Source organism: Oncorhynchus kisutch, linkage group LG6 (genome assembly GCF_002021735.2).
Source record: "Oncorhynchus kisutch isolate 150728-3 linkage group LG6, Okis_V2, whole genome shotgun sequence".
Taxonomy (NCBI): Eukaryota; Metazoa; Chordata; class Actinopteri; order Salmoniformes; family Salmonidae; genus Oncorhynchus; species Oncorhynchus kisutch.
In genome coordinates this window covers 54,050,401-54,067,850 of record NC_034179.2, presented here as the reverse complement: position 1 = coordinate 54,067,850, position 17,450 = coordinate 54,050,401, and the positions used below count along the sequence as shown (strand labels likewise).

The 17,450-nt window shown below is 43.6% G+C and overlaps 1 protein-coding gene across 3 annotated transcripts in view; it reads left to right on the top strand.

Annotated features, from left to right (window-relative positions):
- Positions 1-17,450, top strand: part of LOC109892985 (RAD50 homolog, double strand break repair protein) — a 48,876-nt gene that overhangs the window by 20,473 nt on the left and 10,953 nt on the right. For all 3 annotated transcript variants that reach the window (XM_020485936.2, XM_020485934.2, XM_031826939.1), the window contains 14 exons: positions 876-1,069; positions 1,235-1,441; positions 1,700-1,882; positions 2,432-2,589; positions 2,694-2,869; positions 2,984-3,221; positions 3,629-3,818; positions 9,454-9,580; positions 11,781-11,974; positions 12,191-12,301; positions 12,851-12,943; positions 13,033-13,146; positions 13,316-13,443; positions 15,210-15,434. In XM_020485936.2, coding sequence (XP_020341525.1) covers positions 876-1,069; positions 1,235-1,441; positions 1,700-1,882; positions 2,432-2,589; positions 2,694-2,869; positions 2,984-3,221; positions 3,629-3,818; positions 9,454-9,580; positions 11,781-11,974; positions 12,191-12,301; positions 12,851-12,943; positions 13,033-13,146; positions 13,316-13,443; positions 15,210-15,434 — 2,338 coding nt within the window. The remainder of the gene's footprint in view (positions 1-875; positions 1,070-1,234; positions 1,442-1,699; positions 1,883-2,431; positions 2,590-2,693; positions 2,870-2,983; positions 3,222-3,628; positions 3,819-9,453; positions 9,581-11,780; positions 11,975-12,190; positions 12,302-12,850; positions 12,944-13,032; positions 13,147-13,315; positions 13,444-15,209; positions 15,435-17,450) is intronic.

Here is a 17,450-nt window from a genome sequence, read left to right as displayed (position 1 = left end):
CACCTGACCTCAACCCATTTGAGATGGTTTAGGATGAGTTGGACCACAGAGTGAAGGAAAAGCAGCCAGCATATGTGGAAACTGTTGAAAAGCATTCCTCATGAAGATGGAAGATAACACTTTTGGTTACTACATGTGTTATTTCATAGTTTGTGTGTGTGAGGCACGAGCACCATACAGGCAGACAGATGTGCAATATTGCTGGAAATTAATTGGAGATATTGATACATGGTGGCTAACCAGGGGTAGAATAATGTCAATGTGGCTTTGATTGGTTAGTACATTTTACATTACATTTAGTAATATAGCAGACACTCTTATCCAGAGCACCTTACAGTAGTGAGAGCATACATTTTCATACTGGTCCCCCTTGGGAATCGAACCCACAACCCTGGTGTTGCAAGCGCCATGCTCTACCAAGTGAGCCACACGGGACTACACTTGCCAGAAGGTTTATCACAGTTTACATGCAACATGTGAAAAAATGCATGTACTTTCAGAATGAATTGGCAAGCAACTCATAGGTGGGCTATGATCTACCTGTTGGAGACCCCTGCACTAAACCAGGTTTTTCCAAACTCTGACCTGGGGCCTCTACTGGGTGCATGTTTTGGTTTTTGCCCTAGCACTACACAGCTGTTTTGAATAACTGACTCCTCAAACTTTGGTTATTTGAATCAGCTGTGCAGTGCTCGGGCAAAAACCAAAAGGTGCAGCCAGCGGGGCCCCAAGACCGAGTTTGGGAAAACCCTGCACGAGACTGATGTGTATTGGTTGGTCTACACACGCAACCAATAAACCTAATAGATCATGTTGAATATCGTTAGTGGTGCTACTCTGATATTGATCGTGTTGTGTTTCTCTCCTCCGTTAAGGTCGTCTCCAGCTGGAGGCTGATCGCCATGCCCAGAACATGAAGGCTCGTGACTCCCAGGTGAGAGCCCTGGCAGCCTATCTGGAGATGGAGGGCTACGACCGGTCCCCTTTCAATGACAGACAGCTGCAGAGCTTCAACCGCCAGGTCAAAGAAAGACTCGACCAGGAGACTGAGGCCGCCAACCAGGTCATGGTAAGAGAAAGTCCCGTCCACACGAAGTTTGGAAAGATGCAGCTTTGTTCCATTGATCTAGTTTTAACGGTCAGGAAACGGAACCTAAACTGACTCCTGGCCTTATTCATGTTGTATAACTTTGTTCTTCCAAGCCATTCATCTGTATTCCAAACTGTGTTCCAGAGGGATATACAAGAGAAGGAGGCCATGAAGCAGCAGAGCATCGATGAGATAAGAGACAAAAAGACTGGTCTGGAGAGGACCATGGAGCTGAAGAAAGACCTGCAGGTTAAGAAGCAGCAGGAACTGAGGAACGTCAAGTCTGACCTACAGAGACTGGAGGGCTCCTCCTCCCGGCTGCAGGAACTGGAGACAGAGCTCACCAAAGCGGTAGGCGCACAACACATTGTCTGCGATTTTTATCTGTGAATGTGTTGTTTATCCCTTAGATAAAGTTCCGGAGTATTTACTAGATGTGGTTTACGCCTGGGTTTAAATTAGTGTCCCCGTAGATTTTCTTAGACAACCGAAGGAACATCCAGAGCTGCAAACGACTACATGTTGAATAGTAGTCCTGCCTCTAAGTAGTAGTTGGGGGAAACTGAAGTTCATGATATTCCTGTGTGTATCTGTGGTGTCTCTCTGCAGGAGCGTGAGCTGGAGAGCGCGGTGCAGAGCTCCAATGTGGATGGGCTGAAGGCCGAGGTGCTGGAGCTCCAGAAGGACAAAGCTGAGCTGGACCGCACACAGCGTCGGCTGGACCGTGAAATGGAGACCCTTAACACACACACCACCACACGCACACAGATGGACATGCTCAAGAAGGATAAGGTAGTGTCAGCTCAGAAGAAGAATTAAAGATACCGGCATATGCTAAATGACATTATACAGCTTAAAAGATTGTCAATCTACACAATTGAGATGTGAGAAATGTAGTGAGCCTTGTGCAGGTCTGCATTGTTGATTTAAAAAATTATATATATATATATTATATTATATTATATATATATATATTATATTATATTATATTATATATATATTATATTATATTATATATATATTATATTATATATATATTATATTATATATATATATTATATATATTATATATATATTATATATTATATATATTATATATATATATATATATATATATTATATATATATATATATATATATATATATATATATATATATATTATATATATATTATATATATATTCAGTATACACACAACTACCTGAGTATACAAGATGTATACAAGATGTACGCTTCGTTGTTTAGTTTGTGGCCCAAACCTGACCCATGACGAGGAACAAGAGGTCACTCTCAACCTGGCCAGGGGTAACATGAGCCTGTGGGTCTCTCTTCTTCCCTCAGACAGATAAAGAAGATCAGGTGAGGAAGATCAAGTCAAGGCACAGTGAGGATCTGGTGTCCCTGCTGGGTCACTTCCCTAAGAAGAGGGAGCTGGAGGACTGGATCCACGCCAAGTCCAAAGAGATCAACTCCACCAGGGAGAAACTAGCCAAGCTCAAGTGAGTGCTTCTGTCAAACATGGCCAAATTAATATAGTATCTGCTCTGTCTTCGTGTTGTTACAGTAAGAAGTTGCTGAGGTCTATGTGATTCTGTGCTTGCAGTAAGGAGCTGGCGTCGGGGGAGCAGAATAAGAGCCACATCACAGCAGAGATCAGGAGGAAGGAGCAGCAGCTGGCCAGCTATGAGGAGAAGATGTTCAACGTGTGTGGCAGTCAGGACTTCCAGCAGGACCTGGGCAAGCTGCAGGACGACCTGGAGAAGACCTCCAAGCAGAGAGGTAACTAACAGGCCCACGAGTTGAATATGAGGCTTTTGCCTGGTACGGTATATTTTCTGATCTGTTTTAAATAATGTCAGATCTTATTAACCCTGTGTGTGTGTGCGTGCTCAGCCATGCTGGCGGGAGCCACAGCCGTGTACACTCAGTTCATCAGTCAGCTGACAGAGGAGGGCGAGCCCTGTTGCCCCGTGTGCCAGCGCATCTTCCCCTCGGAGGCTGAGCTCCAGGACGTCATCAACGACATGCAGTCCAAGCTGCGCCTGGTCCCTGACAAGCTGAAGAACACCGAGCAGGACCTGAAGAGGAAGGAGAGGAGGAAGGACGACATGATGGCTCTCAAACCTGTCAGGTTAGAACGGATCGGGGAGTACTTACTGCTTGTGTATTTTCATTGTAGACGATAGGCTTTTGGATTAGGTTGCATTTCTTCCACTAGATGGTAGTGGATGCCTGTACAATGCAGAGGCACACATCTTGATCAGGCAGCCGCTGCACATAACCTGTGAGAGAGGATCATGTTCTGGTACTTCATAATAGATGGATGTGAAAGAAAAAACATATGTCATTTTGTATGGCTTGCTGCTGTTTGACTGGGGCAGAAGAATTATCACTCAGAACTGTTGTAAATGTCCTGCTCCACTGCTCATGTCCCATTCTCTTGACCCTTTCTCCACCTAAGCCATATCCTACTCTCATCTCAGTTGATCCACATGAGTTGCTGACCCAGGCCCTGTTCTGTGCTGTGGTAACCACCAGGCAGTCTATTGCTGAGCTGCAGGAGAAGGAGCTTCCTGAGCTGAGGAACCGGCTGCAGAACGTGAACCGGGACATTGAGAGGCTGAAGGGGGATGTGGAGGAGCAGGAGACCCTGCTGTCCACTCTGATGTCAGAGGAGGACACAGCCAAGGCCTGCCTGCAGGACATCTCCCTCATGGACAGATACCAGGTCAGACCACATAACGATTAACATAACACGGCCTGTGTGATCTTCATTCTTAATGTGAAAGTCACCATATAGAGATGTCAATGATTTCTGTGTTTCTTTCAGGGATGGGCTAGGTTATTCGAATATCCAAACGGTGGTAGTATTCGATTTCTTGTGAGAGTATTATTATTTATTTTTTTGTTTAATGATATGCAGTGCATTCGGAAAGTTTTCAGAAGCCTGTACTTTTTCCACATTTTGTTACGTTACATCCTTATTCTATTATGGATTAAATACAAAAAAGTTCTGTCAAAGCGAGAGAGAAAATACAGATACCTTATTTTTGTTTTTCAGACCCTTTGCTATGAGACTCAAAATTGAGCTCAGGTGCATCCTGTTTCTATTGATCATCCTTGAGCTGTTTCTACAACTTGATTGGAGTCCACTGGTGGTAAATTCAATTGATTTGGAAAGGCACACACATGTCTATACAAGGTCACACAGTTGACAGTGCATGTCAGAGCAAAAAACCAAGCCATGAGATTAAAGGAATTGTCCAAAGAGCTCCGAGACAGGATTGTGTTGAGGCACAGATCTGGGGAAGGGTACCAAAACATTTCTGCAGCATTGAAAGTCCCCAAGAACACAGTGGCCTCCATCTTTCATAAATGGAAGAGGTTTGGAAATACCAAGACTCTTCCTAGAGCTGTCCGCCTGGCCAAACTGAGCAATCGGGAGAAGGGCCTTGGTCAGGGAGGTGACCAAGAACCTGATGGTTCTCCTCTGTGGAGATGGGAGAACCTTCCAGAAGGAAAACCATCTCTGCCGCACTCCACCGATCAGGCCTTTATGGTAGAATGGCCAGACAGAAGCCACTCCTCAGCAAAAGACACATGACAGGCCGCTTGGAGTTTGCGAAAAGGCACCTAAAGGACTCTGACCATGAGAAACAAGATTCTCTTGTCAGATGAAACCAAGATTGAACTCTTTGGCCTGAAAGCCAAGTGTCATGTCTATAAGAAACCTGGCACCATCCCTACAATGAAGCGTGGTGGCAGCATCATGCTGTGTGGATGGATTGAGGGAAAGATGAACGGAGCAAAGTACAGAGAGCTATTGATGAAAACCTGGTCAGGACCTCAGACTGGGGCGACGGTTCACCTTCCAACAGGACAACGACTCTAAGCACACAGCCAAGACAACAAAGGAGAGTGGCTTTGGGACGATTCTCTGAATGTCCTTGAGTGGCCCAGCCAGAGTCTGGACTTGAACCCGATTTGAACATCTCTGGAGAGATCTGAAAATAGCTGTGCAGCGAGGCTCCCCATCCATCCTGACTGAGCTTGAGAGGATCTGCAGAGAAGAATGGGAACAACTCCTCAAATACAGGTGTGCCAAGATTGTAGCGTCATACCAAAGAAGACTCAAGGCTGTAATTGCGGTCAAAGGTGCTTCAACAAAGTACTGAGTAAAGTACTGAGGGTCTGGTGTCATGTGTACCAGTTTGAGTGTGTCAAGAACTGCAACGCTGCTGGGTTTTTCCACACAATTGTCCCGTGTGTATCAATAATGGTCCACCACCCAAAGGACATCCAGTCATCTTGACACAACTGTGGGCCGCCGACCCTGTGGAAGGCTTTCGACACATAATCTATGCCCCGACAAATTGAGGCTGTTCAGAGGTTCATAGGGGGTGCAACTCAATATTAGGATATATTATTTTTGTACACTTAGTATACATTGCCTCATTTCAGTTTGACAACAAAGCAAATATAATACTTTTTGTAAAAATTTTCTTGTGCTTATAAAATCCACTAATTGACCAACATTGGTTAAATTACTTGGAATTCCATTTATGCTCTGATTTTTTGGGGCTGAAAGGAGTTGTAGTTTTCATTAAGCAAATATTCAACCTACCGTAATTGCTGGACTATTAAGCGCACCTGAATATAAACCGCACCCACTGAATTATTAAAAAATATATATTTTGTACATAAATAAGCCGCACATGTCTATAAGCCGCAGGTGCCTACCGGTACATTGAAACAAATTAACTTTACACAGCCTTTAAATGAAACACGGCTTGTAACAAAAATTAAAACAGTAGCCTACCAAGAAAGTCTGTGCACTGAAACCACTGAAGTCATCTCCTTCGGTGTCGGAGTTGAATAGCCTCAGAATTGCTTCATCCGATGTTGGATCGTTTTCATTGTTGCTCTCGTCACTTTCATCCGGAGGCAAATTCCCCGCTGAGCTCATGCTGCCCCTTCAACACGCAGCATTCCAGCCTTTCGAAACCCGTTGATGATAGTGGATTTTTTGACAATGCTCCACGCTGTCAGGACCCACTGGCATACTTGACCATAAGATGCTCTTCGCCTGCGGCCCGTTTTAGTGAAGGATTTCTCCCCACTTGTCATCCAAGCCTCCCACTGAACAAGGAGCGCCACCTTAAATGCACGATTTACACTGATGTCGAGTGGCTGCAAATACTTTGGGCCATCTGCTTTTCTTCCCTCTGAAAGCTTTTGTTGTATTTTTGCACTGAGTTAGTTCCTCACGCTGCTGTTTCCAACGTCTTATCATCGACTCATTAAGGCCAAGCTCCCGTGCAGCAGCTCTATTTCCTTTTCCAACAGCCAAATCGATCACCTTCAACTTGAAAGCTGCATCATATGCATTTCTCCGTGTCTTTGCCATGATGAGGGTGACAAAATTACTACTGTAATCAGAATGATGGGAAGTTTGAGCGCGCTCGATTTACGTCACATTATGTGACGGTGCTCAGTTTTTTGGCGGCATGAATCTTGTGAAAGCGGGAAAAATCCATAAATTAGCCGTGTCATTGTGTAAACCGCGAGGTTCAAAGTGTGGGAATAAAGTAACGGCTTTTAGTCCGGAAATTACGGTAGTTCAGAGCAGAAATGTGGTAATTTACTGAAATGACCGGAATCTGTTACGCCTGTTTTTTCCGGCTCAGGCCTAGATAGTTCATGAAAGTATGCTTTCGATTTGATGAACTAGTAAAATGATTTCGTTAGACAGCTCTGCAGCTAGTCTAGTGAAATAGGATGACTAAAGACAGAACCGTGTGGGAAGTACAGAGACGTTATCTGGCTGCTACTGCTTGAGCATAGATGACATGATGACTTTAAGGAATTAAAAAGGATAAGATATACAAAATTGAAGAAAAGAGAGATTCATAGTAATTTCCTATTTTTCTATTGATGTCTACCCATGTGGGCCTGACAGAGACGAATGGAGAGAGAGAGGGCTGGGTGAGTATTTCAAGGGGTCTCTCTCCATTCTGATTGGTTGACATTTAATTGAACGGTATACAACAAAATTCTGCCTTCATCAATTTCTGCATTTCCTGCACTCATTTGAGATCATTTCCACACTGCCTCATAGGGCTGAACGATATGGGGAAAGAATCTAGAACTTATTTTTAACCGATTTTGTTGCAATTGCCATTTAGATCGAAACACTTGGGTGAACTGTTGGAATTATGGAAAAAATAATTATTTCTAATTCTATAGTTAGAAGATAAGTGGTCCGGCCTCAAGTGGCACAGCGGACTAAGGTACTGCATGGCAGCGGACTAAGGCACTGCTTCGCAGTGCTAGAGGCATCACTACAGACCCAGATTTGATCCCAGGCGGTGTCGCAGCCTGCCACGACCGGGAGACCTATTAGACAGCGCACAATTGGACCAGTGTCATCCGGGTTAGGGTAGGGTTTGCCCGGCCAGGATGTCCTTGTCGCACTCTAGCGACTCCTTGTGGCCGGCCAGGCGCATGCACGCTGACTTCGGTCGGCAGGTGTACGGTGTTTCCTCCGATATATTGGTGCTTCCGGGTTAAGCGAGCAGTGTGTCAAGAAGCAGTGCGGCTTGGCAGGGTTGTGTTTCGGAGGACGCATGGCTCTCGACCTTCGCCTCTCCCGAATCTGTACAGGAGTTGCAGTGATAGGACAAGACTTTAACTACCAATTGGATACCGTGAAATTGAGGAGAAAAAGGTGTAAAAAAAAATCTATATCACAGTGGGCACTTTGAATACAGTGTTTGACATTACAACGAATGAAAATGCCAGGGAGGAGTTGTTGTGACAGGGTAGGAACCAAAGTGTTGGTCAGGGTTTCCTAGGGGACCCTATCATCTTTGGCTATGTAAAAAAATATATAATAATAATAATCTTAACTACTTCATGTAGCTAACATATTCAGGCTTCCAGGGCTCCTGAGTGGCACAGCGGTCTAAGGCACTGCATCTCAGTGCAAGAGTTATCACTACAGTCCTTAATTGGGAGGCCCATAGGGCGACACACAATTGACCCAGTGTTGTCGTGTTGTAAATAAGAATTTGTTCTTAACTGGCTTGCCTAGTTAAATATTTTTTATAATTCCTTTTTGATCTTGATATTGTTGCACAAACATGCTGATTTAGGCCTAGACAATCATTGTATCCGGCTGTATAGCTAGCTATGTTTAGTCTGACTCAGTATATTTATTAGCTTGCTAGCTAGTTCGCCAGCTTGCTAGCTACACTTGTGGATTTATATTAAGAATCAAAGTGGAAACCGCATTGTAGTCATCAACATTGTTGCATGTGGTGCATTGACCACGCAGACTGAAAGCAAGTGTCTCGTGGTCGAGCAACAACAAATGCGCTCCTTGAGTGCCAGGGGGTGGGGCTTGGTCTGTGTGGAAAACAGTATGGAGAGTGGAGAGAAAAGACTCAAGTAGCGGAGTAAGCTATAAAAACAGACGTTACACAGCGTATCACATTAAACAAACCAAACATTCGAATATCATTATAGAAGGTAAAGCAAAAACCCAAACCTGTAAAATACTGTATACGGCCCAGTCCTTATTGGATGTTCACTATGTTTGGCTTTGGAATTTCCATTTAAAAAGCTCTAAGATAATTGTCATTATTTCATAATACATTTCATGTAAAGCAAAAAATATAACTTCAATCGAAAACCATGTATTGTTTTTATAACTGAAACCGAACCGACCTAGAAAAGCACTAATTGCTCAGCACTACTGCATTTTGCACCTTTAACAATGAAAAGGCTTTGTATAAAATAATACATCTGTGACATTGCTATGTAGCCTATAAGGATAGATCCATTTGCATTTGACATTTGAATAAAATAACAGTTTTATGACAATTTTTATAACTGCGTCCCATTTAAAAATGAGACGTACTGCTAACTTAGCTGGCTACTGTAGCTAGCTAGCTAGCTTCTTTACATCAATCTGATGTGGTCAAGACAAGGCACTACCAGATGGTATGATACATAACCTATGGCAGCAACAACTTGTTCTAACAAGCGCGTTTTTGTTTGGCTACTTCATCTCCCTCTGTCTCCGTCCGTGCAACACACACACCTGCTCCTCTCCCGCCGCTCCCCCACCCTTCTGCTGAAACAAGCAGCGCACCGGCTCTCCCGAGTCGAGCAAGCAAGTCCCCATTTTATTTTATTTTTAAAGTTAATACATCTCGACTACTGGGGGGGCTATTCAAATAGCGAAATCGTTTCAAATGGCCATCCCTAGTTTCTTTCTGTGCATCTCTCTTTACCCTCCTTCATTCCATCCTTGACTGTTGTGGTAACCTCCTCTGTCTGTGTGTGTCCTTGGTCTCTAGCTGGACCTGAAGGATGTGGAGAGGAAGATAGCCCAGCAAGCTGCCAAGCTGCAGGGAGTGGACCTGAGCCGCACCATTCAGCAGGTCAACCAGGAGAAACAGGAGACCCAGCATCGCCTGGACACAAGTACGAGCTGCCTGGGGATAATGTTACACTGGGGCCTCCTCCGCAAGACCTGTTGAGCAACTGTAAAATGCCAGACTGGAAGTTGGATTTCCTTATAGTAAATCTACTGTAGCTGTTAGTGAAGGGAATTGTTGTTTCTTCATGTACATATTACATCTCTGATGACATACAGTAGCCTATAGATCAATTCAGTGTAGGTGAAGCTGACATCAGTCGGTCATGGTCACGTGATGAAGTAGCCCCCCGTGCAATCTTCAAAACCAGTGTCTGCCCTCGGCCCAAGAGGGAATTTCTTCTTGGTCTTAGACTTCGGCAATTGTGGAACAAGTACCAAATTGTCATACTTGAGTAAACGTAAAGATACCTTAATAGGAAATGACTCAAGTGAAAGTGGCTCAGTAAAATTTTATTTGAGTTATAAAAGTATTTGGTTTTAAATATCAAAAGTAAATATAATTGCTAAAATATACTTAATTTCAAAAGTAAAAGTATAAATCATTTCAAATGTCTTATATTAAGCAAACCAGACATCACCATTTCCTTCATTTTTAAAATTTACCGATAGCCAAGGGCACACTCCAACACTCAGACATAATTTTCAAATTAAGCATGTGTGTTTAGTGAGTCCACCAGGTCAGAGGCAGTAGGGATGACCTGGGATGTTCTCTTGAAGTGTGTGAATTTAACCATTTTCCTGTCCGGCTAAACATTCAAAATGTAAGGACTGCTTTTGGGTGTCAGGGAAAATGTATCGATTTAAAAAGTACCTGATTTTCTTTAGGAATGTAGTGAAGTATAAGTTGTATTTGATCCCCTGCTGATTTTGTACATTTTCCCACTGACAAAGAAATGATCAGACTATAATTTTAATGGTAGGTTTATTTGAACAGTGAGAGAATAACAACAAAAAAATCCAGAAAAACACATGTCAAAAATGTTAATAAATTGATTTGCATTTTAATGGGGGAAATAAGTATTGACCTCTCTGCAAAACATGACTTAGTACTTGGTGGCAAACCCCTTGTTGGCAATCACGAGGTCAGACGTTTCTTGTAGTTGGCCATCAGGTTTGCACACATCTCAGGAGGGATTTTGTCCCACTCCTCTTTGCAGATCTTCTCCAAGTCATTAAGGTTTCGAGGCAGACGTTTGGCAACTCGAACCTTCAGCTCACTCCACAGATTTTCTATGGGATTCAGGTCTGGAGACTGGCTAGGCCACTCCAGGACCTTAATGTGCTTCTTCTTGAGCCACTCCTTTGTTACCTTGGCTGTGTGTTTTGGGTCATTGTCATTATGGAATACCCATCCACAATGCCCTGGCTGAGGGAAGAAGGTTCTCACCCAATATTTAACAGTACAAGGCCCCGTCCATCATCTCTTTGATGCGGTGAAGTTGTCCTGTCCCCTTAGCGAGTTGAGTTGATGCCAAAGAGCTCCATTTTGGTCTCATCTGACCACAACACTTTTCACCCAGTCGTCGTCTGAATCATTCAGATGTTCATTGGCAGACTTCAGACGGGCATGTATATGTGCTTTCTTGAGCAGGGGGACCTTGCGGGCACTGCAGGATTTCAGTCCTTCACGGCATAGTGTGTTACCAATTGAGATCTTGCATGGAGCCCCAGGCCGAGGGAGATTGACAGTTATTTTGTGTTTCTTCCATTTGCGAATAATTGCACCAACTGTTGTCACCTTCTCACCCAGCTGCTTGGCGATGGTCTTGGTCCATTTCCAGCCTTGTGTAGGTCTACAATCTTGTGCCTGACATCCTTGGAGAGCTCTTCGGTCTTGGCCAGGGTGGAGAGGTTGGAATCTGATTGATTGCTTCTGTGGACTGAGATTAGGAGTACTCCCTTGAAGAGTGTGCTCCTAATCTCATCTCGTTACCTGTATAAAAGACACCTGGGAGCCAGAAATCTTTCTGATTGAGAGGGGTACAACAAATACTTATTTCCCCCATTTAAAATGCAAATCAATATATAACATTTTTGACATGCTTTTTTCTGGATTTTGTTGTTGTTCTGTGTCTCACTGTTCAAATAAACCTACCATTAAAATTATAGACTGATAATTTCTTTGTCAGTGTGCAAACGTACAAAATCAGCAGGGGATCAAATACTTTTTCCCCTTACTGTACCAATCTATTCCACCCTTATACTGTATTACAAAGAATTCCAATGTTATTTGATTCATTGCAGCATCCAGCAAGATGGAGCTGAAGCGTAAACTCATCCAGGACCAGCAGGAGCAGATCCAGAGCCTGAAGAGCAGCATGAACGAGACCCGGGCGGAGAAGCTGCAGATCTCCAGTAACATGCAGAAGCAGCAGCAGCTGGAGGAGCAGTGTGTGGAGTACACCACTGAGATTCAGGCTCTGCACAGAGAGATCAAGGTAAAACTCCACTCAGAGCAGTGACCTGTCTGAGGAAACTATCTGGAATCCTACTAAAACCTCAGTGTTGGTAGAACTGTCTAGCAGCAGGTGGTTTGACGGTTATAACATGTTTTCTTCTGTATTGGCTGTGATGTTTTGTAGTCTTAGTAATAAGAGAAGGTCATGGTGTATCGCTTTATCAGTGTATCAAGGTTATCTGCTCCCTGTGTTCAGGAAGCTAAGGAGCAGGTGTCCCCTCTGGCCACCACCCTGGAGAAGCTGCAGCAGGAGAGGCTGGATTTGATGGAGCGCAGGAAGCAGAGGCAGGAGGAGGGACAAGAGAAGGTACCACCACCTCTTTCTCGTTTGTATTATTTAACTGTCCAACATGTCTTGCCTTTCAAAGTGCTAATGGAGGACTGCATATTAAGTCTGATAACAGTGTTTCTCCAGTCACTTCATGTCTCTCCTACTAACCTCGTCCCCAGGCTATTGCGCATATAAGCCTGGTACATCAACGATTCAAAGTTGGCCATAGTGAGTGTGATAGTGAACAAAGTATGTTATTTAATTTGAGTGACATCGCACAACTGCGAGGCATGCCGCTGTACTTGTGGTTGTGCTCGCGTATGGGGAGGGTTCGGGGGGAGGTGTTGTGGGAGATGATTGGTTGGTAGATTAAACTAATGCCTATGCGGCAGGAATTTTTCCCGGTATTTCTCTATTGGCTAACAAAGGCCAAGTTTGACGTGTTTGTCCACCAGACTCTTCACACTCTTCACGGAAGTGTCTGGGAACAGGTTTAATTGCATACCATGTCTCAATCATGCCAAGATCGTTATTATTTATTTCAAAGTAGCACTTCTAACCACCTGTTCATTCCCTCCATCCCAGATAAATAGCATCAAAGACAAAGTTAAAAGCATGGCCGCCTTTGAAAGAGAGATTACCGGATACACAGAAGAGGGCAAGGATGATTACAAAGAGGTAAACATTGGTTCGGTTCTGTTCCTCATCCTGTCATAAGCATTGTCTCAATTTCTTTTGACACATTTTGTCATGTGTTTCTTTTGAAGCAAAAAGAGGGGGAGCTCCGAGAGACCAACACTCAGGTCCATGAGGCAGAGAAGCAACGGGAGAAGATTAACAAAGACAGTGGAAACATCAGGCAAGACATAGACACTCAGAAGGTGAGCTCAGGTGGCATATATATTTTCCCTAATTATGTCTGTCTCTCCTTTTGCTCCCCCATTCAGTAAGTTACCAGTGTGCTTTTATGAAGGAGCAAAGAAAACAAGTGGTAGTGTTGGGTGAAATCTGTGAACTTGAGATCTGGGTGACCGTGTGATATGATTGAAGGTCCAAGAGCGTTGGCTGCAGGACAACCTGACGTTGAGGAAGCGCATCGAGGAGCTGAAGGACGTGACCAAGAAACGAGAGGCTGTGGCGAAGGATATGGGGAACATGCAGGTCCTGCAACTACGCAAGTAAGAACGCCTCCTTGACCATGCTCACCTGCACCCGGGAGTGGTCCCAAAACGCAACATGTTCAAACCCACGTATGCTTCTGATGCTAATCCATGCCTCCCAGGTTCCATAAGATAATATGGAATTGATTGTATTATACCTGCCTGAATTTTGAACTAATAATCAGATGCTGGAATTTGGATTGTGTCTTAAAAGATTCATGTTGGTGGTGTCGGTTCATATGACCTAGTCCTTCTGGGTGGAGATGCAACCCTTGTAGGACTCCTGTTACAAAGTGACCCATCTGAAATACCTCCAGAATATACCCTAGGCCAACACATAAGGCTGTACGTGTGCCTTCATCCCTGGTTACTAGTGAGAATACAGAGTCAGAGAGGTGGTGGTGTCAGCTCATACAACCTTTTTTACACAGAATCTCTGGGGACACCAGTCCCTTTTAGAGGTCGACTGATTAATCGGGAATGGCTGATTTAATTAAGGCCGATTTCATAACAATCGGTAATCAGCATTTTTGGACACAGATTATGGCCGATTACATTGCACTCCACGAGGGGACTGCATGGCAGGCTGGCTACCTGTTTTATTTCTTTACTTACCTACACACACTTTTTTTCCCCTCCGCATTATTGGTTAGAGCCTGTAAGTAAGCATTTCACTGTAAGGTCTGCTATACCTGTTGTATTCTGTGCACATGACAAACTTTTATTTGATTTGAGCCAAGGTAAGTTGCTAGCTAGCATTAAACTTGTGATTGATTTTTTAAACTTAACATAATCGCTAGTTAACTACACATGGTTTATGACATTACTGGTTTATCTAGCTTGTCCTGCGTTGCATATAATTGTTGCAGTTCCTGTTAATTTATCATTGAATCACAGCCTACTTCGCCAAACGGGTGATGATTTAACAAGCGGATTCACGAAAAAAGCACTGTCGTTGCACCAATGTGTACCTAACCATAAACATCAATGCCTTTCTTAAAATCAATACGCAAGTATATATTTTTAAACCTGTATATTTAGTTAATATTGCCTGCTAACATGATTTTATTTTAACTAGGGAAATTGTCACTTCTCTTGCGTTCTGTGCAAGCAGAGTCAGGGCATATGCAGCAGTTTGAGCCGCCTGGCTCGTTGCGAACTGTGTGAAGATCATTTCTTTCTAACAAAGACCATAATTTATTTGCCAGAATTACGCATAATTATGACATAACATTGAAGGTTGTGCAATGTAACAGCACTATTTAGACTTAGGGTTGCCACCACCCGTTAGGTAAAATATGGAACGGTTCCGTATTTCACTGAAATAATAAATGTTTTGTTTTCGAAATTATAGTTTCCGGATTTGACCATATTAATGACCTATTTCTGTGTTTTATTAGATTATAATTAAGTCTATGATTTGATAGAGCGGTCCGACTGAGCAGTGGTAGGCAGCAGCAGGCTCGTAACCATTCATTCAAACAGCACTTTCCTGCATTTGCCAGCAGCTCTTCGCTGTGCTTCAAGCATTGCGCTGTTTATGACTTCAAACCTATCAACTCCCGAGATTAGTCTGGCAATACTATAGTGCCTATAGGAACATCCAAGTCAAAGGTATATGAAATACAAATGGTATAGAGAGAGAGAGAGTCCTATAATTCCTAGAATAATTACAACCTAAAACTTCTTACCTGGGAATATTGAAAGGAACAACCAGTTAAAAGGAAACACCAGCTTTCATATGTTCTGAGCATGGAACTTAAAAGTTCTCCCCTGGTTCTCAGCGAGCGCAGGGAGTCTGAGCAGCGCGTGGACGACCTGAAGAAGAACCGCAGCGTAGCATTGGGCCGACAGAAGGGCTTTGAGGAGGAGATCATCCGCTTCCGCAAGGAGCTCCGCGAGGACCAGTACGGCAAGGCTGACGAACGCTTTCGGGACAGGATGATCGTCATGAGGACCACAGAGCTGGCCAACAAGGACCTGGACATCTACTACAAGGCCCTGGACCAGTGAGTTGTTGACGGGGATGGGTAGGGAGGAGGGTGGTTCGGTGGTGGTGATAGTTCCATTTCCACTAAGACTCATGGTTGTAGACGCAGTCATGTGTGTTTGACTTACAGGGTGTGTAACCATAAAATTTATTCTGATCATATACAGTACCAGTTAAAAGACACAGGGCCTCCCGGGTGGCGCATTGGTTAAGAGCACTGTACTGCAGCGCCAGCTGTGCCACCAGAGACTGGTTTTGCGCCCAGGCTCTGTCGTAACCGACCGCGACCGGGAGGTCCGTGGGGCGACGCACAATTGGCCTAGCCTCGTCCGGGTTAGGGAGGGGTTGGCAGGTAGGGATATCCTTGTCTCATCGCGTACCAGCGACTCCTGTGGCGGGACGCGCGTAGTGTCCGGCCCGCCGCGGTGTCAGGTGCACGGTGTTTCCTCCGACACATTAGTGCGGCTGGCTTCCGGGTTGGATGCGTGCTATGTTAAGAAGCAGTGCGGCTTGGTTGGGTTGTGTATCGGAGGGCGCATGACTTTCAACCTTCGTCTCTCCTGAGCCCGTACGGGAGTTGTAGCGATGAGACAAGATAGTAGCTACTAAACAATTGGATACCACAAAAATGGGGTAAAATTCTAACAAAAAACTAAGTTTGGACACACCTACTACATTGTAGAATAATAGTGAAGACCTCAAAACTATGAAATAACATATATGGAATCATGTTGTAACCAAAAAAGTCTTAAACAAATCAAAATATATATTTTAGGTTCTTCAAAGTAGCCACCCTTTGTCTTGATGACAGCTTTGCACACTCTTGGCATTCTCTCAACCAGCTTCACCTGGAATGCTTTTCCAACAGTCTTGAAGGAGTTCCCACATATGCTGAGCACTTGTTGGCTGCTTTTCCTTCACTCCAACTCATCCCAATCCTTCACAATTGGGTTGAGATAGGGTACTTGTGGATGCCAGGTCATCTGATTCAGCACTCCATCACTCTCCTTAGTCAAATAGCCCTTACACAGCCTGGAGGTGTGTCTTGGGTTATTGTCCTGTTGAAAAACAAATGATAGTCCCACTAAGCGCAAACCAGATGGTATGGCGTATACCTGCAGAATGCTGTGGTAGCCATGCAGGTTAAGTGTGTCTTGAATTCGAAATAAATCAGACTGTATCACAATCAAAGCACCTCCACACATCACACCTCCATTTTTCACAGTGGGAACCATACATACTCTGCGTCTCACAAAGACATGGCTGTTAAAATCTCCAATTTGGACTCATCAGACCAAAAGACAGATTTCCATCAGTCTAATGTCCATTGCTTGTGTTTCTTGGCCCAAGGAAGTCTCTTCTTCTTATTGTTGTCCTTTAGTAGTGGTTTCTTTGCAACAATTTGGCCATTCACTTACCCATTCACTAAATTTTTCAGATTGACTGACCTTAATGTCTTGAAGTAATGGACTATCGTTTCTCTTTGCATATTTGAGCTGTTCTTGCACTAATATGGGCTTGGTCAGTTACCAAATTGGGCTATCTTCTGAATACCACCCCTACCTTGTCACAACACAACTGATTGGCTCAAACGTATCAGGAAGGAAAGACATTCCACAAATTAACAAGGCACACCTGTTAATTGAAATGCATTCCAGGTGACTACCTCATGAAGCTGGTTTAGAGAATGCCAAGAGTGTGCAAAACTGTATCACAAATCAATCACAAATATAAAATATAATTTGATTTGTTTAACACTTTTTTAGGTTACTACATGATTCCATATGTGTACAATGTAGAAAATAGTTTAAAAATATATATATATATATAGTAATGGACTACTCATTCTGGGGTTTTTCTATATATATATATAGCCCTCTATATATATATATATATATAGATATATATAGATATATATAGATATATATATATAGATATATATATATAGAGAGAGAGAGAGAGAAAAACCCTGGAATGAGTAGGTGTGTCCAACACTTGGTAACCACTCTTAAAATCCAATAAAGGAAAAGAAAGG